The following is a 22,016-nucleotide window of genomic DNA, read 5'->3' as shown; positions in this document are numbered from 1 at the left end:
CGTTCTCCGATTCTAGTAGACTACAGCATGGAATTTTTGGATGCGGCTTCAATCAGAGACATTGGGCGAAGGCTTTTTCCTACCTGCAAGCAGCCGGCATCTCCATTGAATTTGCAGGCCTGGACCCTGGAATATCATTATCGTCATCTTGTGGTCTGGCATTCAGGGCATCCAGTAAGCATCGAAACAGCCTGTCCTTTGCCAAGTGTGCTGAATTGACGCCGCTTGTTTTTTTGGCCAAGGCTACCCCCAAAGAAGAAGCCACCTTCCCGGACGCCTGTCTAGCACAGTAGCAACCCCACGAGCCGTCATCACCAGACAACCGGGCCACTCGCAGCAAAAACAAGCCCGCCAGCCTGGGCTATCGCAACCTCAACACCAACCTGTGGCTGCTCTGCCAACCCCGCAACGCTCTTGGTCCGATTGCTCTTGCTGTTGAGTTGCTCGCAGTCATCAACGTCCCAAGTCCCAACCTTATCCTGTCAGCCGACCAAGCGACCAAGCGAGTGCTCTGCTATCGACCGCTAGCCGCAGCCATATAACCTCGACCATCCCTACCGTCTCCCGGCCGCGACGACAACTCATCAAAACAACTCGCTGCACCCCAGCTACAGCCACAGCAACACCAACCACCACCACTACCACCTGCTGCTGTGTCGGGGCTGAGGCACCCGCCGCCTGACATCATGCCGCCCAGCGCAACCGCCTCCGGGGCGGATGCCTCCAACGGCTCAGCCCGCAACAGAGAACACGCCCAGGGCAACCAGGACCGCAAGTACACAGAGGAGCAGAAGGCGGCAGTACTGCGCATCCGCCGGTGTAAAGGCACAGATTTCTACGACATCCTCGGCATAGAAGCCGTGCGCAAGACCTGCTCCGAGGCCGACATCAAGAAGGCCTACCGCAAGCAGTCCCTGCTGACCCACCCGGACAAGAACGGCCACGAGCACGCCGACGAGGCATTCAAGATGGTATCGAGGGCCTTTAGCGTCCTCGGCGACAAGGAGAAGAGGGAGAGGTACGACAAGTTCGGCGGCGACCCGGACAGCAGGTTCAACCAGGCCCAGGCCCAGAACCCCTTCGCCGGGTTCGCGCAGAGGCAAGCCGCCGGGGGGAGGGGCAACATGGGAGGCGGCATGTGGGAGGACGAGCTGAGCCCGGAGGAGATGTTCCAGCGGTTCTTCGGCGGTGGTGGTGGGTTTGGCGGTGGCGCCGGCGGCCCCTTTGGTGGTGAGTAGACAAGACAGACACCCTCTTGCGCACGCTGCAGGGAAACCCAAAGGCCTCGGCAGAGGAGCGGTGGCACTAACTGACAAGGCTTCGACACAGGTCCCCAGTTCGTCTTCAACTTTGGCGGGCCAGGCGTCAGGGTACATCAGTTCGGCGGCGGGCGGCCGCGCCGGCGACCGCGCGAGAACGAGCAGCAGGCGCCCGAGAACAGCCTGTTCAACACGCTCATGGGCCTCCTCCCGATCATCTTCCTGTTCCTGTTCCCGCTGCTGTCGTCGCTGTTCTCGGGCGGCGGCAGCACCCCCGCGGGCCCCGACATCGTCTTCGACGCGCCCGACGCGCAGCACACCTACGAGCGCATAACGCCCAAGCTCAAGGTCAAGTACTACGTCAACCCGGTGGAGATCAAGGCCTACACCAAGTCCCAGATGACGCGCATGGACAGCAACGCCGAGGTGGTCCTGGTGCGGCACCTCCAGCACGAGTGCGAGAACGAGATGCTGCACAAGCAGAGGTTGTACGATGAGGCCCAGGGCTGGTTCGTGCAGGACCCGGAGAAGATGGGCATCGCCGAGAGGTTCCCCCAGCCGAGCTGCGCGAGGCTCAACAAGATGGGCATCAGGACGACGAGGTGACCTTGACTTTCCCCCCTTTCCCCCTTTTCTTCCCTCACTTTTCTTCTTCCCTAGCCATAAAAAATATTGGAATCATGGGGGAGGGGCTGCGTGTACAGGATATGACGAATAGACAAGGGGTGGATTGTGGTTGCATTTTTTTGGACTACGAGCCCTCCGACTGATAATGATTCCTATTTCTTGTATTCTTGGACTGTTCTGGTCTCGTGCTGGCGTTGGGAGGGAGAGCATCATTCACATAGCGGCTTGCTGGAGGCAGGGCATTGGGTCCGACGTGTTTGCTGCCGTGCGCGCCGGCGGGCTACGTTTTCAATACCAGACATTATCCGACCGCTCTATCCATTCCTACACAAAGCTGTGCCAGACACAGGAACGTACCCTTTGTCCTCGCGCGCGTCAATCCCGGGGAGCGGCAACCTTGCCACTGTCGGCCGGCCACTCGCTTCCAAGGCAAGGTTCACTGGCCTTCATATGCCAGGTCAGCTGGTGACGGTCTACAGCTTGATTCATAATAGAAGTTAGAGCACAGAATGCAGTTTCCGGCATTTCTTACCTAGGTTTTCTGTCGCTGCGAGTTACCAGCGCGAACACATTCGCCAATATAACCTCAAAGAACCTCTCGTGCCGTTGCTATCATCATCATACAGCTCACAGTGGATAAATTATACCTGCACGTGCTACCATTTTCAAGATTCAACATGCAAATCCACAAGTCTTAGTAACGGAACAGAGGCCAGCCAGTACTGCACTCGCTAGAACTGGGATCCGTTGGGAGCGCTTGCTATGTTTGCTTGAGCATTGTGACTAACAGAGGCATCTATCCACTATGAGCCAGGCCGGAGACATGGTCAACGTCCAAAGATGTCACAAGGTTACTTGATTTAATGAAGTTTCGGTCCGGTTTGGGTTTTCCTATACTAACCCCGGGGTTCGAGTGTTAATATTAGGAGCCGAACTGCTGTACAACCTGAAATCTGCATATGCGATACCGCTCGGAGGAGTGAGCCCGCTCAAGCTCATCTGATTCATGTGGAAGCTATAGCGGCTGCCAATACCTTGGACCTGATAGGCCGTGACTTTAATCTACTATGCAGGACGCTGGCAAGCGGCGAGTCACGCGGAATGTAAAATACAGTTCGGTATAAGACAGCTAAATGCAGGACAGGCCTATGTTTGGGTTGTTTCTGTCTCAGACACCCGGATTACGATTGTGCGTCAAGCAGAAGTTTCCAACTGCCCTGGTGCTGATTAAGCTCAAGAACCCCTAGGAGCAAATGTTGGGGCCAGTACTGCAGATGTCATGGCTCGAGTTTACCCGGCACCTATGGCCTAGAGAAATCCATGTACCATCGGTGAATCATTAGTACTGATTAAAAGAAGAGAGTGGAATAGAAGCAAAACCAGGTAAAAGAAGAGAGTACTGGACTGGGTACAAAATCTTGTGATGGGTGACTGAATACTTCCCAGAAACACAGTAGGGAGCAGATAGTCGGATATTCTCCATGTGTTTATAATAAGACAGGAGATCCAGACATTCAAGATAGGAGAGCCAGACAAGTAAACAAATTACATTATTGAATAGTAATAACTCACATCTTTCAAACAATGAATGAGTTATATCTGCAGTATAGATAATTTAAGAACATTAATAACTTATATTTCCTACCTTTATAATTTCCAAACTGCTATAATGTAATTAATTGAAGACTACTATCCTCACTTTTCTTAGGTATCTATCTATCAATGCATACATAAGAAAGATAGAATAAAGTACAAATTATAGACTATTCTTACCTTCTATTCTATTCTTGAAAGACCTCCTCGACTTTCAAGACATTGAGACAAATGAGGACATCATTACTCAACTACTAACCTACCTGCTACTTCCCTCAACACTAATCACCAGGCTATTAGGGCCTAACATTCCCATACCACCCAGCTACAGGGCCAAATCCGACACATCCAGCTGCTTCAATTCTGGATTTAATACTTGGAACAATCCCCGGCATTGTCAACACTTTCGTACCAAGCCCCAGCAAAACACGCAACAATGTCCGGCAACCCCAATTAGCAGCCTCCTACGTCTTATGCAGCCGATAAGTACGGATATAGAGGTGCCACTCGCCAGCCCGACACCTATCCTCAGGGACCGAATTACGCCGAGTCGAAGGGTGAGCCTGACGCCGCCCCCAAGCAGTTTGGCTATCAAGGCAGCTACCGGGACGAGGAGTATGTATCTCCCGGATTCAAGAAGTTTGGAACTTCGGCTGCTCCCGCTGCCAGCAACTACCCCGAGTCTGCCGGAGCCCAGAAGTATGAGTCGGATACTCCACCCCGTACCGGTAAGACTTAAACTTCTCCCGCGGCCGAGAAGTATAGCTATTGAGGCTCCCCCTCCCCCCTCGACTCCAGTGCCGACGACGATGGTTCTACCGACCGGCGGCTTTAATGTGGTCCTTCTTGGAATCGGAACCTTGGAACTAGGATAATGCACATGGGCGGGCAACCGAAGAAGGTAAGTATTAGGAGGCTGAATTCTGGGTGTGAAGCAAAACTGTTTGGCGATCATCAGGACTCTAGGAGCGATGAACGATGAGAGTAGAAAAGCTTAGCACATACAGCCTTAAAGAATGCCTCGCTAATATAACTTTCGGTGAGATCTAATTCTTATTCCAGAATGACACACTGTGATTCAGAAGCCGAGGCCATTGACTTCTTTGGAAACTACCAAGCATGTGAATGATTGAGATGTTCCCAACATTTCGATAAATGCCTTGGCCATCAAGTTCAGCATTTATTCATTTTATGCAGTACCCAACGTCAAATATGAGAAATATAATTTTTGAAGTACGATCAAGATTAATTAGGTTATACTTGCTGTGGTGGCCCTAAACCTGAAGGGTAAGAGCTTCCGAGGCTCCAATCATACATGCATGTAAGTCAAGCGCTGGGTCTTGAGTGCTTACCACCGTATGAAGGCGCCATGTATGCCCTCGGACGTATACGTAATAGAAGCGAAACCACATAAGAAGAAATCGGAACCTTGGTGCTGACATACCAACTTCACTTGAAGTGGCCAACACCATGCATGCCATTGGGACTTGTGCCATGCTACCCAAGGATCTTGGCGGCGTCGTCGACACGAGGTTCAAAGTGCACGGTACGAAGAACGTTAGGGTCGTGGATGCCTCCATTATTCCCATGCAGCTGAGTGCCATACCATGGGTCCCGTATAGGTGGTTGCTGAGCGGGCTGCGGCGCTCATCAAAGCGGATTGGAAGTAACTTCAACATGGGTTAGTTGGACTTTTGGTGTGGAGCTTTGAGGCCCTGCTACCCATTGGATGTTTTCTATGTGTACTGGATTCACTGTCTCATTACCACCATGGGGTTTATAGGCCTCTTTTGGCTTTTCCCCAGACTGTTTGTGTATTGAGGAACTATTCTTACAAACACACAAAATGCTATTGTGAATCAGACGGTCTACCATAGGTAGTACCGGGTGAGTCAGTGTTTCTAGCTGGGATGATTACACACTGGCGAAGATTTTGGGCACTCTTCGGGTAATTGTCTTCTCTTTTGTCAAAAAATTGCACACCTAGGCATGTTGTGACGAATAATTGCCACTGCACTATTCCTACAAAAAGCAACGCCGCCACTTCGCCATAGGCACGTAGTCCTTATCACGACACATGCAGAGTGAGACATAGGAGCGTCGGTGGCTTGGCTGCACATGCCTGTATAGTGTTAGCCTCAAAAGGATAAGCTGAGGATACACCAGTTTTACAACTATTGATTGCTTGTATTAAAGTACAAATGCGGCTGTCGGAATGATAAATCTCGCCGAAGGCCGAGCTTTTGTTTTCTTTTGTTGCTCGCTAACGGTGCGGGCGTAGCGTCCGCACCGCTTATAAATTTTGCTCTGCTTACCAAAGAATGTGTTTCTCAAAGCAGTCTACTTAACTATTAATATATTAATAAAGAATACCATTCATCTCGTCTGTTTGGAGGTCGAGTCTTGTAGCATCGATTAATGTATACAGTTTCAGAGATTAAGGGACTGCGTCTTTCTGTTGTTTAAGTCATTAAAACCGAGTTCTTGTATAAACACTCTAATTCGGTCTGGAGAATAGCTCTGATATTCCGAACTGATCGCTCTCTCATGCAAAGTTCATTCATTTCACACCCCAATCATCATGTCACTTACGCTCGAGAACGGCGCAGCGGCAGCGTCGTCGGAGGCTTCAAACGTTCCTTCCTGGGTCTAATACGACGTCAAATGGTGAAGCCAACGGACCTGCCGAAGGATGTGCACCTCGATGACCAGGTTGCCGTCGTCACAGGAGCCAACGGGGGACTAGGATTTGAAGCGTCACGCCACCTCCTCCGCCTGGGACTTTCGCACCTCATCATGGGCGTGCGGTCCAAAGCGAGGGGCGACGAGGCCGCCGCGAGGCTCCGCAAGGAATTCCCGTCGTCCAAGGTGTCGGTTTGGATAGTCGATATGGAGTCGTACGACTCGTGCCGCAGCTTTGCGGACCAGTGCGCTGGACTGCAGCGCCTCGACATGGTGATACTCAACTCTGGCTCCATGATTACACCGTTCTCGACTGTGTCGGAGACGGGACATGAGGCCACTATGCAGGTTAACTACTACTCCACTGCTCTTCTTTCGATCCTGCTCCTTCCGGTTGTCAAAGCGAAGAAGATCAACGCCGGTGGAAAGACCCGGAAACCCCCTGTTCTCGCCATCGTGACGTCTGATATCATGTGGTCAACCAAGCTCGAGCCCGTGGGGCCGATCTTGAAGCAATTCGACGACCCTAAGGAGTTCGCCCAGCCCCGATGGTACGGAGTTGCAAAAGCGCTGCTGGTACCGTTTGTCTGGAAGCTGTCCGAGGAGGTCAGCCCCGACGATGTGATCGTCCAGCTCGTCAATCCGGGAACGACGGGTGGCACCAGCTTCTTCAGCAGAGAGTCGTTCTTTGTGCGCAAGGCTATCGGTTTAATCCAGTTCCTGCTGGCGCGGAAGCCAGATGTTGCAGCGACAATATATGTCGATGCCGTTACGGCTCGGGGAAAGGAAAGCCACGGGGCGGTTTTGAGCGAGTGGATGGTCAAGCCGTGAGTCCTTCCTTGCCTCTGGCTGTTTGGTGCTTCACCTATACTGACAACAGTGCCTAGGTATTTGAGCCTCTGCTACACGCCAGACGGTCCAGCGTTTAGAGATCGTTTGTGGGAAGAAACGATGGAGGAGCTGAACTCGTATGGAGCATCCAAAATCATCTCGGGCCTTAAAGCCAGTCATTGAGCGGCAACATAGGTGCTGCCTGGAAGTGGTCGGATTCAAGAACCTATAGAGCCAAATTCAGTTGTGCTACAGATGTGATGGTGTGATACCACTTCTTTACGCGGATTTAGAGCATGTCAGCTGTTTTTGGCTTACTTCGTGCGTACAGACGTAATTCCAATTCAGCAGGGACTTGAACTTAATTTATCACTTTTACCTCATCCTTCTAGGCCAGTATTTTGATAACAATTAGAGGAGGAAAAGACGTTGTAGATAGACAAAGCAAAAGATTTTGAATACATAACAAAGAAAGAAATTGGAAAAAATGAACCACATGACTCCCCAAACGCCAAACATGGCACCCACAAGACGCCGCAGTACTCCCACCGTCAAGTAACTAGTTTCACCTCCGAGACTCAACTACACTCTGTCCCGCTCCACCAGTATCCACCTTCATATCCTGCGATGTAAGTAGGTACGCAAAGCCATGAGCCTTAATGCGCCCAAAACACTTGAGCAGCGGCATACGCCCTAGCTCCCCTGTGTCGTGCGCCTCGAGCGTCGCACGAAGTTCCTCGGCGCGCAGCGAGATGGGACTCTCGTAGTGGCAGAAGCGCGTGCCCCGCTTCTCGGATCGCACAACACCGTCGATCTCATTGTCAATCGACTTCAGGATTGCGCCCTCTAGCCGGCTCGCGACGCCCTGGGCCGTCATGAAGTCGACCTGGCCGGACCAGCCAGTCATGTCGGGCATCTGCTCAGACACTCCGACCAGACGGCCTAGCTCGGCCAGGAGCACTGCTTTGGCCTCGTCCCTGGCACTCGACGGAGCAGACCCATTCAGCGAGGGAGGCACAAAGCGGTATATGGTAGACGGGACGCCCATCTCGGCCGCGGCGCGCTCGAAGACGCGCTCGCTGGCCCACTTGGACGCGGCGTAACCGTTTCTAGGTGCTGATATGTGCTGAAGCCATGTTTTGCCGCAAAATAGGTGGGCCGTCTCTGAATTTCACATCTATCTCTTCCGAGTCGTTGTGGTTCTGGCCATGTTGCTGTCCCGTTTTCAGTCCTGACATTCTCGCTGGCTTGACCTTTATTGCGAAAACTTGAGAGATTATCAAGCCTCTGCGGTTTGGTAAACTGTAGCTTGATCCGGTTATCTCGTTGACATCAAAATGTGCACAAATTTCAGGGAAACCAATTGCGGTAAAGTCTGCTGGCGGACAATATGGCAATATGTTAGGGTACCTCTTTCTCAAAACTCTGGGTTTTAGCCATACGTAGTTGCCGTGTTTGCCCAAAGGCTTTTATCAAGGGTAATGTGATTGTCGTTGAAAAATTCTTCTCGCCTGAGACGTTATATTCTTGAGAATCAGTCGGTCAACGCCTGCCAACCCAGCCTTGTTACTGTGTCCAGAGGAAAGAAAACTGCCTAGCCAACAGCACAAGACTGGCCTCGTTCAAAATTTGAGCACAGAGTAGCAAGGTCGATAGCAGTCTATCATTTGTCCCTTGTCTCCTGCCTTTCGACATACTTTACTCAACCTTGTAGTCGCTGGTGGGCCGAATCCCAAGACCGCTCATCTTTTACCTTTGTGTGACGCTGGGGCATCAGAACTCGACTCCTACTCCGTGGAATTCAACATGTACAGCGGGACGGATAGGCGTCTTGAGCGGGCGTGACTAGTGTTGATCACGAGCGAACTCGCCATTTTCTTCTCAGGTTCTCGTATGATACTCTATCAGTGGGTTCTCTGGGCCATGTCGAGACAAGATGTTGTGTTGGCCAGATAGTTAGGTATTTACCCATTATTCTGTATCTTTGACCGTCGAATGCCTTTGCATTCGATTGCAGCGAGTGTCTATCAACAAAAGACTACTTATTCTTTCCACATCATATGACATAGGCTCACATCCGTTCGAATTTGGCCTTTGTGTATTCGACATCGAAATAAACCACAACCTCTTCTCAAAGATGTCAAAATCATCTTTTCTGTCTAAGCAATCCATGACAAACTTGAAGGTACAGAGATTTATGCAACGGTAGCCCTACGATACGGTCACGCCGAAGGATGGAAGCGGTTGTGAGTACTGGTATCCACAATGTTCATCGTTGTATCTATCCATGGATGTTGTCTTTCTTCCAAGTCAGTTCTGGGCAGCGTTGAAAGTGGGTATCTCTGCTGATCAACCTCGGTCGTCCTTAGTGTTCTCGCTTCTGAAAAGCTGTGCATTTCCCATGGCTGGTTGCGTGAGTTCGTATTATCGTAAGTCAGAGGAGGACTATCAACTGCGCCTGGGGGGTGCAAATTATCCAAGCTCATGACTTGTCCATTTTCCACCACTTTCTGATACCTTACAGGTTCCGGGAGGTTGGGAACATCCGATTGAGAAGATTGGTGGCTCCTAGTTGTTGCGAGACGTGCCCAAGAACGAACCGACTGCGCAAATCTGTACACAATGCTTTGCTCGGCGAAGGTCTTTGGAAGTGCCGGTATGCAAAATACCAGCAGTGTATAAGTCGTTTTAGCAAACGTCCACATCAGAGGATTTGACAATGTATCTAGAGGCTGGGGTAGAGTGGCGTTCATGGTAGTAGCTTTCAATTAGGGAGAATTTGAAGGGCACATACAGGTCACGTCACTATAGTAGTCTGCCTGGAGAGTTGTGACAAGGCGGCCAATTGCACATGCTAATGTCAACATGCCCACAGAGAAAATCATGGCAACACCCAATGGCGTGCGTCCTTGCATCTGCATGGTCCAAATGATGGGCTGGGGAAGAACAATGATGGTGAGGTCCAGCAACACATTGAACAAAGCAGTAGCTATTCCAAGAGACCTTCGATCAACACAGTGACCATGGACCCAGGGATGCCAAATTGATTTGTGTCGAATACATGTGATGGCCGAGAGGATGAAGCCTGAGGTGTAGCATAGTAAGTTTGCCATGATCAACACGTTGCTGGACCACCAGAAGATGAGTTTGATCCACCTTGAGGAGAAAATCCACATCCATTCCAGTAATATGGCTGGTTTCAAGGACAGGAGTGCCGTACCATATATTAGTGTGGATCCATAATTAGTTACGTAAGCAGGCCCTATAGGCAGCCAAAACCACACTTCTATAGGCACCCTTTAATAGCTAATTCTTTTAATTAACAACCTAACTACCTATACCTTTAAATATTAAATTCCTTATAAATTCTAATATTCTAATATATAGATATAAAGTAAGATATATAAAAATAATTATTTTTATTAAGAAAACCTTATTTTACCCTTATACTTAATAAAAATAATTATAATTAACCCTAATACTACTAAATATATTTTTAAATAACTATTAATTTAATTACTACTTAATTTAAAATAAATATTTATACTTTAATTATATAAAGCTAAATTACCTTAATAATAATAATAATTATAAAAAAGAACTTTATTTATTAAATTAAATAATAATAATATTTATTTATTAATAATTACTACTTATAAATAAATAATCCTTAAATTAATTAAAAATCTTAATAATAAATATTATATTTTTCTTTTATATTATTATTACTAATATAATTAATTTATAATTAAATTAAAGAATATATTAATAAATATTAATTCTATTATTTTATATTAATTTCTTTACTTTTAATTAATTTTTTTATTTAATATTTTATAATATTTAATAAAGTTAATTTAATAGAAAACTCTCTCCTTAAAGAGTACCTATTAATTATAAACCTAATATTAATAAATTTATAACTAAAAAATACTTTAAAAACTTATTAATTAATATATTAAACTTATAGGCTTTTAATACCTTAAATATTTATCTTTTTAACTTAATAAAACTATAAATAATAACTTAAAGAGATTAAATAAAAATATAATATTAAATTTAAAACTATTAAAATAATTTATATTACTTAAAATAATTATATTAATTAAAAACTTAACTTAATTATTATATACTTTAATAAAATATAGTCCTTTATTATATTAAATAAAATAAATAAAATTATTATTTTAATTAATTTATACCTTTTAATAATAAATTTTTAATAACTTTAAACTCTTAAAGTTAATATAAGAATAATATAATTAACCTTTAATATTAACTATATAACCCTTTATAAAAATCTATTATACTAATAAAAATCTATTTATAAAAAATTTTTTATAATAATTCTATTTAATAAATTTAACCTTCTTAAAGCCTTTTAATATAAAAGGTTTCTTTTTTAAAGAACCTTTAACTTAATATTATAAATATTTTTATTTTTAATAAGCTTAAAAGGATATAAATTTAACTTTATACTTTTATAATTTTTATAAATTATAACTAAATAAAGTCTTTATAGAATTATTAAATAACTTTAATAATCTTACTAAATAAATATTTATTAATAAATTAAGTTAATTTATTTTTATAAAAATAATTATATAAATTTTAAATTAATATAATATTTTTATTTTTAAATTATACTTTTTTAACCCTTTTACTTTATAAAAATAAGTTATATATTAACTTTATTTAATATCTTTAAAATACTTTTTTAAACTTTTACTTTTATAATAATAATTTATAATAATTTATACTATTCTATTTAAAAAGTCTTTATTAATTAATTAAATATTTATATTAAAATTATTAATAAATTACTTTAATTAATAACTATAATAATTATAAAAGAACTTATTAAATATATTAAAATTTATATTAATAAAATAATTAAATAAAAATTTTACTACTTTTAAAATAATAATTTAACTTTATAATATAATTATCCCCTTTTATTATATAAAGGTTAATTAAAGTATTATTAAAAGTTAAAAATTATATAATTTAAACTAATTAATATTATATTAATATAATTAATAATCTTTAATTTATAAACTAATAAATAAACTATTTACCCTATCTTTAAAGACTTAATTTATAATATATAAATAATAAATAATAATCTTTATATTATTATAATTTAAAAAATAATATTTACTTTAACTATAATAAATAAAATTATTAAATAAAGGATTATAAAGTTAAATTTACTTTTTAAGAATATTTATAATTTATTAATTAATTAAAATATTACTTTTAAAAGTTTTTATAATAATAAATAACCTAATTTACCTAATTAATTATATAATATAATTATAAACTAATATAATAAGATAATTAGTTAAGGTTACTTTAAAGTAAATTTCTTAGAAAGGAATATTTAAATTTACTTTATTAAGGATAACTTTAAATAGAAGGAGGAATATTATAATTCTACTTTTATATAAAAGATAATAATAAAGTTAAAAACCTTTTAAAAGAAATCTTTAATAATATTTACTTAAAGGATTAAAGTTATTAAAATACCTTTTATATAAAAATAAATATTAATAATCCTCTACTTTTCTTTTATAATAAACTACTTTATAAAAATATAAAAATACCTTATAACCTCTTTTATATTTAGCTTACTAATAATTATAACTTTTATACTTTTTTAATTATAGTTTTTAAGTTTATTATTACTTTAAATTCCTAATAATAAAGCTTAAACTATACTTTTTATAAATTTTATATAAATAAATAATATTAATAATATTAACTTTTAATTATAAAAATATTTTTATTATTATAAAATTTATTATAACTAATAGATTTTAAGGGATTTTATAATTTCTTATAGAGTAATTTTTAATAATATATTTTTAAATAAACTTATCTTTAAAAGAATAATCTTTTATTAATAAATAATATATTATATATAAAATAAAACTTTTATTTATTTATTTTTTAATTAATTTAAATTAGTACTTTTAGAATATATAAATTAAAGTTTTTAACTATAAAGATTATATTTTAAGTATTAAAACCCTTCTTTCTATTTTTAAAATAGTACCTAAATACTCTTATAGATAACCTTTAAGTTACTACTTATATTAAAAGTATACTTTAAAGTTTTTAATTTATTTAATAAAAGTAATATTATATAAATATTTTATTAAAAACTACTTATTATATTAATATAAATAATTATAAACCCTTTTATTTCCTTTTAAATAATTTAATCTTTTATAAAAATAAATTATATATAATTTTATTAAAGCCTATAAAATATATTTATTTATAAAAATAAAAGTTCTTAATTTTACCCTTTTATTTTATATTTAAAAGTTTATAATTATATATAAAGAAAAACTTAACTTAAATAAACTATTTAATACTTTTATTATAATTATTATTAATTAAATAATTATATTAAAAATATATATATTTTATATTTAATATTATAAATTAAATCTAATATATAATAAGTTATAAATAGTATATTTTATAAACTTAAAAATAACTTTTAATATATTTAATTAAACTTTAAAATTATAAAAAACTATTTTTATTATATTATTTAATTTATATAAATAGTTAATAATATTATTTAACCTTTATAATACTTTAATTATATTTTAAAAGTTTATTAAAAAGTTTTTATAAACTTTATAAATTTATATATAACTTAATAAATAATATTATTATTTAAATAAATATTATAAAATAACTTTATAAATATATATTAATTATATTTATTTAATTAATAATTTATAGCTTTATTTTAAATATATTTAAAATTAATTTATTTATTAAGTAAGAAGTTTTTTTAACTTTTTTATTTTAAAATAATATTATTATTAATTTAATAAAATTATTATTATTTATAATTACTTTATATTAATAATTATAATTAAAGTTTATAACTTTATTAATATTATTAAATACTTTTATAATTTAATAAATAATTATTTTAAATAAATTAATACCTTTATAGATTATATTAATAGCTTTAAAGATTAAGTTATTATACTTTTAAAAAAGTATAAAAGTAATAATATAAAATTAAAGATATTATTATTAACCTTTTAGTTATAAAAACTTTTAATTAATAACTATTTTTATAATTAAGTCTAATATAAATAAATATTATATTAATATTACTTTTTATAATCTTACTTTTATAATTAAAAATTTATTTTATACTTAATCTTATACTTTTAAAAGTTTACTAATATATAAATATAATACTTATTTAAAAATAAGAACTATTTAAAATTTTATTAATTTTATAATATTAGTTCTATTAAATTTAAAGTATTAAAATTATAATTTTAATAGATTATAAATTTTTAAAAATTATTAATATTAAAGTAAATTAACTCCTTTAAATTATATACTTTTAAATATTATAAAGTATTATAGAATCTATATTATATATTATATTAAAAATTAATATTCTTATAAATTATTTATCTTATTTATTTAAAGATATAATTTTTAAAATATTACTTTCTACTTTTAAATAAAAAAAGGATTTATTAAAATAGATTTATAAATTATATTAACTTAATAAAATAAATTTATAAGTAGTCTATAAGTACCTTTATAAAGGAGTTAATTTTTCTAAAACTATTTAACTTAAATAGATAAAAAGTACTTTATCCTTTTAGATAATTATTTATATAAAATCTAGTTTTATTAATATTTTTAAAGGATTTTCTTTATAAAATAAAAGTTATTTTTAATAACTCTTTTTTTAATTTTTAAGTTTAATAACTTATTAATAACTATTAAAACTTTATTTTAATTATAATTATATTATAATTAAAAGTATTTTTATAAAGTATTTAAAGAGTATTAATATTTAAAGATTATTTTATTATATAATAGGTAATTATAGAGTATAAGAATATTAATTAATAAAATTTCTTTATTTAATACTTTTAATTTTAATTTAATTATATTATTAATACCCTTAACTTATTAAGTAATTAATTTTATATTTATAAATAAAGTTTTTATTTTTATAATAATTAAATATATTATTAATTAAATTTAATATAATTTATAAAATTATATTTATATTAATAAAAGAATTATTAATATTTTTAAAACTTTAAAAGAATAAATTTTAAATAATATAAATTACTTTATAAATAAAGTTATTATAAATTAATATTATTATTATAATTTCTATTTATATTTAATTATATTTAATAAATTAAAAGAAAATAATAAAGTTAAAAAGTAAATAATAACTTAAAGAAAGTAATTCTTTATAAATAACTAACTAACCCTAATTATAATATTTAAATTTTAATTTAATAAATAATTATATTATATAATTATATATTAAAGTTCTATAATTATAACCCTTACTTTCTTTTTTAAAATAATATCTTCTTTAATTTATAAACTATATATTATTTATATAAAAGAATTTATAAAATAAAAGGAAAAAGCTTTTATAAAATAGTTAATAATTAATTATAAAGTATTAATTATAAGGAATTATATAATTAAACTTAAAATATTAAAAATTAAATTTATATTTTCTTTTAAAAATAAAACTCTCCTTTATATTTTTACCTTAAGTAATTAAGTATTATAAATATATTAATAAATATATAAGTATAAACCTTTTATAATAGTTTATAAATAATTACTACCTATTATATTAGGAATATTTATATTTTTAAAGCTCTAATAGAATCCTTCTTTAAAATAAATATAATAGTATAAACCTTTTTCTAATATATATTAATAATAAATACTTTATAAAAGATTTATAATATATTAATAAAATAATATTTAAAAAATAAAAGTAAATTATTAAATTAATATAATTAAAAATAAATTAAATAACTATTTTAATTAATAAATCTTACTAACTATTACTAACTATTACTACTTATTTACTAATATTTTATTAATTATATAAAACTCTTTAAATTTAAATAATTTAGTTAAATTTAATAATTAAACTTTAAATTAAAATAAAAGTAATTTAAAAGATAAAAAATTACTTAAATTAAAACTTAAATTTAAAACTTCCTATTATAATAAAGCTAAACCTTTATTAAAGTATAAATACTTTATATCTTCTTCTATTTTAATAATCTTTTAAATTAATTTAAATTAAAACTTAAACTTTAAAATATATTATTATTATATTATTTTAACTTAATTAATAAAAAGTAAATTTAATAAATTATAAAGAAAGAAATAAAATTTTAAGAGTATCTTAACGAATATTACTAAAAATATAATTTATATAAATAAATTAAAGATAATTTATTTAAGGAAGGGGATAATATAAATTTATAATTAATTATATAAATAGGCCCTATAGGTAGTTAAAACTATATTTTTATAAGTACCCTTTAATAGCTAATTCTTCTAATTAACAATCTAACTATTTATACCTTTAGATATTAGATTTCTTATAAATTTTAGTGTTCTAATATGTGGGTATAGGGCAAGATATACATTAATAGGATACTAAATGTGACATCCTAGTAGAGATTAGTATGTAGTTAAAGAATAATAAATAAACTTTTTAATAAAGTATTTTTTAATAAAGTTAACTTTAATAATAAAAAGTATATTAATAATATATAAATTTTATTCTTTTTTAATATAAAGTTAAAAGATTTATAATTATAATTTTATAATTAATTTTTAATTTAATATAATTAATTTTTAAATAAAATATTAAAAACATTAAAAATATTAAAGATATTAAAGATATTAAAGATATTAAAGATATTAAAGATATTAAAGATATTAAAGATATTAAAGATATTAAAGATATTAAAGATATTAAAGATATTAAAGATATTAAAGATATTAAAGATATTAAAGATATTAAAGATATTAAAGATATTAAAGATATTAAAGATATTAAAGATATTAAAGATATTAAAGATATTAAAGATATTAAAGATATTAAAGATATTAAAGATATTAAAGATATTAAAGATATTAAAGATATTAAAGATATTAAAGATATTAAAGATATTAAAGATATTAAAAATATTAAAAATTTAAAATTATTATTTATTACTAAACTTAAAAATATTATATTATAAATTTAAATTTAAAAGTCTTTTTTTATTATATTTTAATTTATTTTTTATAAATATAAAAGGTATAATATTTTATATTAAACTTTATATTAGAAACTAAGAATACCTAGATTCCTGCTATTGGCAGTGGAGACCTCCAAGCGCTAAGAAGCCGAATCCGAGTGGGGCCTCCGCCCCTCCGTTGCGTCACCGATGGAGTGGCTGGGGTTGCCCCCGAGAGGCAGCAGCAGGCTAGCTGTGAAGCCTTGCGTCCGCGACATTTCCGCAGCGTCTACATAGATAGGTCTTGTTCTTGGCCAGGAGAATACGTGTGGGTAGGGGCTGATGAATGCTGCATTGTAGACCGAGCCAAAAGCGCATGTAGACACAGTACCGGAATGTCAATGCCAGTCAATGTGAATACTGTGGTAGAGATGGGACAAGCCGGCTTATCGATAGTCAGAGGCCAGTGGTAAGCACACAGTACCTTTGTCGGCAGGACGAGGTACACGGTGCATTGGCGCGGGATGGCGTGTGACAGGTGTAGTAGCTGCTCAACTGTCTTGTACTCCGTACTTCGCTAGTTGTCCCATCCCCCGAGACGGATCCAAGCTCCCCCAGTCACTGCAAGTGGGCTGCCTGTTTCCTAGCTTGCTTGACTTGACCTAACTTGGCTCGCTCCAGCCCGGGGAATGGCAACGTTCAGTTGCGATACATAGCAGCGTCCTCACAGCCTCCGGCCAGGCTTCATTGTTTCACCGGAACCAAGTGCCTGCATCACTGGCTTGCTGTGTTACCTCTGACGACTCTCAGTCCGATTCTTACCTTACCTTGACAGCACTTGAGGTCTGCTTGACTCCCATGCTCCTACGGTCCCTCTTAACCCCTCACCACCACCTACCAACACACTCCAACCACTGCAATTCCAGCCTCGCTATAAGTTTTGCAAGTTGAGCAGTTCCTTGAGGTCCTCTCCGACCGTCTCCCATCCAGAAGGAAACATTTCCAGACCGCTCAACGTCACGATCCCCACAGATCCGTCGCGCAGAACGGCCGCCCTAGTTCCGAGTGACGTGGTGGCGTCAGCGAGTCGAAGACCCTTTGTCCATGAGCCCCTCGTCGCCCAAGGCTGCCGCTTAAGAGATGGTGACGCGAAAGCCGCTGCCGGACAATGCTGTTGTCCACCCGGGCATTGCGCCGAGCCCAAGCCTCGACGGCACAGACGCTGGCCCCCAGACGCCTGCCAAGTCTCAGGCTGTTTCTGGCCACAGACCTGTCGACGATGCTGCGGACATCTCAGACACCGATAGTTGGGAGCGGGATACCGATAGCGAAGACGAAGACGATGCGCCACCTCATTTACAGCACGACCAACCCAAAGAGAAGGGAATTGAGGTAGCAGAGAATGGTGGCGTGGCAGCAAAGGATAACGGCGGCAGTCCCAGTGTACTGCAGCCGGCTACCACAGGAGACTCGTTCCAACATTCAGCGCCAATGCTCGGCGGAGCAGGAGAAACGAACCCTTTCAGGAGAAAGATGTCACAGTCGAACGGGCAGCGCGGTAACGCGGTGCCGCCAACACCCAGCGAAACGCCCCCAGTACCCCCAGCAGCCGCCTTCGCGAAATTGGATCTCGACGAGACGAGCTCAAATCCCTGGCAACCTGCGCTAGGTGATCAGAAGTCTCTGGCGCCACCAACGATCACGACTACGGCCGAGCAAGACCCGGACCAGCAAGTATGGGCGTCCCAAGTGCCATCCAGAGCAGCGTCGACGGGCCCAGCCTCAAACTCTCCAGCAATACAGTCACCTACTCCTGAGGAGAAGGGCACTTGGGGTGATGATGTTCCAGAGAAGTCCTCTATTGCGGTCCCTCCGTCTTTCAGAACGTCTCTCGAGGACCAGGCGCTGGAGCAAGACAGCCATGCTTGGGATGATGTGGCGACCTTAGATAAAGGCAAGGGACCCGAGAAGCCTGCACTGGCCACCGAGACTGCCTCAGCGGTTTCGCGTGAAGCCGAAAACAGCCTCATCGACATAGGATACGAGCCCAGTCCTGATCCCTCTGGGCAACCATCCCAATCCTCCGCCCAGCCCGAGGAAGCCGCACCTAGCTTACCCCCCAGGCATTCAGAGAAAGCTCCGGCCTTGCTCCCTGCAGCAACCGTCTCCGCGAAAACGGAAACCTACCAGATCAAGAACATCACCTGGCACGATGCCAATGCGGTCAATAACATGCGAAAATCCCCGATCCTCGTGCAGAATGCAAACGGTCCTTGTCCGCTCATGGCACTTGTTAATGCTCTCACTCTGACGACTCCTGCAGACGCAGCGGACGCGGTCCTCGTCAACACATTAAAGACAAGAGAACAGATCAGCCTCGACCTTCTGCTTAACGCCGTTTTTGATGAGCTCATGTCTGAGCGTAGAATCACTTCTGATATGTCCTTGCCTGATATTACCGAGCTCTACGAATTTCTAAAAGGTCTACACACTGGGATGAACGTCAATCCCAGGTTCATACCCACAGAAGAGACAGAGAAGGCCTTCAAACGGACCTCTTTGACCCATCTTCATCCCACTGAGAGAGGTGAGCTGATCCCGGGTACGTTCGAGGACACGAAAGAAATGTCGTTCTACAGAACCTTCCGGATACCACTTATTCATGGGTGGCTGCCGCCACATTCGGAACCTGTGTACGAGGCTTTGAAACGACATGCCGAGTCGTATGAGGATGCTCAAAACATTCTGTTTAGAGAAGAAGAGCTGGAAGACAAGCTCAGCAACACCTCTGGGGCGGGCCTCTCTGAGGAGGAGCAGGGTGTCTACCAGGATATTCTGAGCATCAAGTCTTTCCTCTATTCTGCCGCGACACAGCTGACGCCGTGGGGCCTCGAGGTTATTACCAAGGCAATGCGCCCCGGCTCTGTGGCGATTCTTTTCAGGAACGACCATTTCTCTACTCTATATCGGCACCCACAAACCCTACAAATGTTTGCGCTTGTCACAGACGCTGGCTATGCAGGGCACGACGAGATTGTTTGGGAGTCCTTGGTAGACGTTAACGGCGAGAACTCCGAGTTCTTCTCAGGCGATTTCCTCGTGGTTGGTGGCCCAGCGCAGAGCGAGGAGTATGCAGCATCAGGAAGCGCGTCCGCGTCAAATAAACAACAAGAATGGACGACTGTGCAGAGGAAAGGAGGCAAGAAGCCTGAAGTCGACGCACCGCCGATGTCGCCCAAGGAGCAGGAGGACCGCGATCTGGCACTAGCTTTGCAGCTGCAAGAGGAAGAAGACCAACGCCACCGGTCAGAGCAAGCCCAGCGCCGCAGGGAGACCCAGCTTTCCGAGCAGTTCATCGAACAGCAAGCAGTACGACAAGGTCCTGTAGGCCTCCGGCAAACCAACAGCAACACCACTAGCACCAGCACCAACAACACTGGCAATGGCAGTGGCAATAACAACGTGCCCGTCACCACAGGCCGACGCCCATCGACTGCCAGGGGTGGCGCCGCTGCCAACCCCAGCCGCGGAGGAGCACAAAATTCTTCCCCTCGACCAGCTCAGCAGCAAGTGCGCCCACTCGTGCCTCCCGTCTTGCGCTCGCGAGGGGTTAGCCGCCCTGCTGACGAAGGCAATGATGATGCACCACCTTCGTATGAGGATGCCGCCCGACAAAGTCCATACGTCCCGCCTGCCGGACACCCGAGTCACCACGCCTCCAGCTCAACCCCCTCGGTAGCCAGCCCCGCCACACAGGGCCTGAACAATCCGAGGCTTCCTGGCTCGCGGGCACCGGGGGTTTCAGCTGGGTCAAGCCCGGGAGGACAGCCCGCCGGCGGATACCGGAGAGGGTCAAACACAGCTTTCAGACAAGGAGTTCCCCCTGCTGCGGCCGGAGGTGGTAGCAGGGATAAGGACTGTGTTGTTATGTAGGGACGTAATAGGGGCACACAGAGGAGAGCAAGCCAGGGAGAGGGGCGGAATCTCAGGCTCGGCGTCCACGGAGTGCGCGAGCACTGGAGAGCTATCAGGCGCAAGGGTTCATCCGCTGGCCCTGGGGAGAATTGAGCATCCGCTGGCGAAAGCTATGGGATGCGAATAAGTGCCAGGCACAGTACGGTGCCCACGCCCGTAAGGCAGGCGCCAACAATATCAATGAGGGGGAAAGGGGCATGCACGGCGTTCAAAGGTCTCAGATCGGGGTCCGGGTCGGCTCCATGACTACATAGCAACATTCTTTAATACGGTCACTGGCCGGCGGTATCATATCGTAGCATTACTACTCGAAATCAATTCACGGGCGTATTGGAGTCGTACCTGGGTAGGCTCGGGGGAAGACGGGATTGTGTTACTCTCCCCGTCCACGCAAACCCCCTCTCCTTTGCCGCTCTAGTCGGCTTATAGTCTCCCTAGTCTAGATAGGCAGTAAGTCATCGTTAATGAAAAGATCGACAGACCACGCATGGGCGACACAAGGCGCTGGCTCATAGTGCTACTTCGGCCAGCCCGACAGTCAGTTCTATGTCTAGGTACCATAAGAGATCAGGGCTTCGCGCCCTCCAGAAATGAGCGTACACCCATTAACTGCCTACCATGGTGGAGAAGTAGATGTAGCTAATAAGAGCAAGGGAAGACCACGAATGAATTGAGAATTATAGTACTTCAGTTAATACTAGATTCATTGTCTTGTCGACAAGGTTTTCTTCTGGAATTTTGTCCTATTGATATGTGGTTGCCTTATCCCATCAGGTTCATGTTTATCCTTAGTTTCTGCGTTAGTGAATCTCCAACATCACCTATTACTAGTCCTAATGACCTACTACTGGTATTTTTGGCCACTTAAGAGTCTGGTTATCCCGTTTCACGCGTTTCGCGGCTTGCCAACGAGAGTGAGTGGTCTCTGTTGAACTTGTATGATGTTTCTCAGAAAGGTTTTGGGTACTGCACATAAATGTTGAGAGCCATG

At 39.1% G+C, this 22,016-nt stretch overlaps 4 protein-coding genes across 4 annotated transcripts; 3 read left to right on the top strand and 1 right to left on the bottom strand.

Annotated features, from left to right (window-relative positions):
* The first annotated feature begins 35 nt into the window (after positions 1–35).
* On the top strand, positions 36–2,417 carry KVR01_005733 (uncharacterized protein). The gene is made up of 3 exons (XM_044786396.1): positions 36–174; positions 243–1,230; positions 1,330–2,417. The coding sequence occupies exons 2-3, from the start codon at positions 687–689 to the stop codon at positions 1,863–1,865; spliced, it is 1,080 nt and encodes a 359-aa protein (XP_044644536.1). The 5' UTR covers positions 36–174; positions 243–686; the 3' UTR covers positions 1,866–2,417.
* Positions 2,418–6,026: 3,609 nt separating this feature from the next.
* Positions 6,027–7,175, top strand: KVR01_006465 (uncharacterized protein; the record flags this gene model as incomplete). Its single annotated transcript, XM_044793221.1, has 2 exons — positions 6,027–6,988; positions 7,091–7,175. The coding sequence occupies 2 exons, from the start codon at positions 6,027–6,029 to the stop codon at positions 7,173–7,175; spliced, it is 1,047 nt and encodes a 348-aa protein (XP_044645268.1).
* Positions 7,176–7,557: 382 nt separating this feature from the next.
* Positions 7,558–8,230, bottom strand: KVR01_005801 (uncharacterized protein; the record flags this gene model as incomplete). The annotated part of the gene is made up of 2 exons (XM_044782104.1): positions 7,558–8,118; positions 8,168–8,230. The coding sequence occupies 2 exons, from the start codon at positions 8,228–8,230 to the stop codon at positions 7,558–7,560; spliced, it is 624 nt and encodes a 207-aa protein (XP_044644604.1).
* A 9,476-nt stretch (positions 8,231–17,706) lies between these two features.
* KVR01_006003 (uncharacterized protein) lies at positions 17,707–21,528 on the top strand. Its single transcript, XM_044790313.1, has one exon. The coding sequence runs from the start codon at positions 18,191–18,193 to the stop codon at positions 20,981–20,983; it is 2,793 nt and encodes a 930-aa protein (XP_044644806.1). The 5' UTR covers positions 17,707–18,190; the 3' UTR covers positions 20,984–21,528.
* Positions 21,529–22,016: the final 488 nt, after the last annotated feature.

Source organism: Diaporthe batatas, assembly GCF_019321695.1.
Source record: "Diaporthe batatas strain CRI 302-4 chromosome Unknown Contig00006, whole genome shotgun sequence".
NCBI lineage: Eukaryota > Fungi > Ascomycota > Sordariomycetes > Diaporthales > Diaporthaceae > Diaporthe > Diaporthe batatas.
The sequence above is the reverse complement of the archived record's forward strand: the minus strand, read 5'-3'. Positions and strand labels throughout refer to the sequence as shown.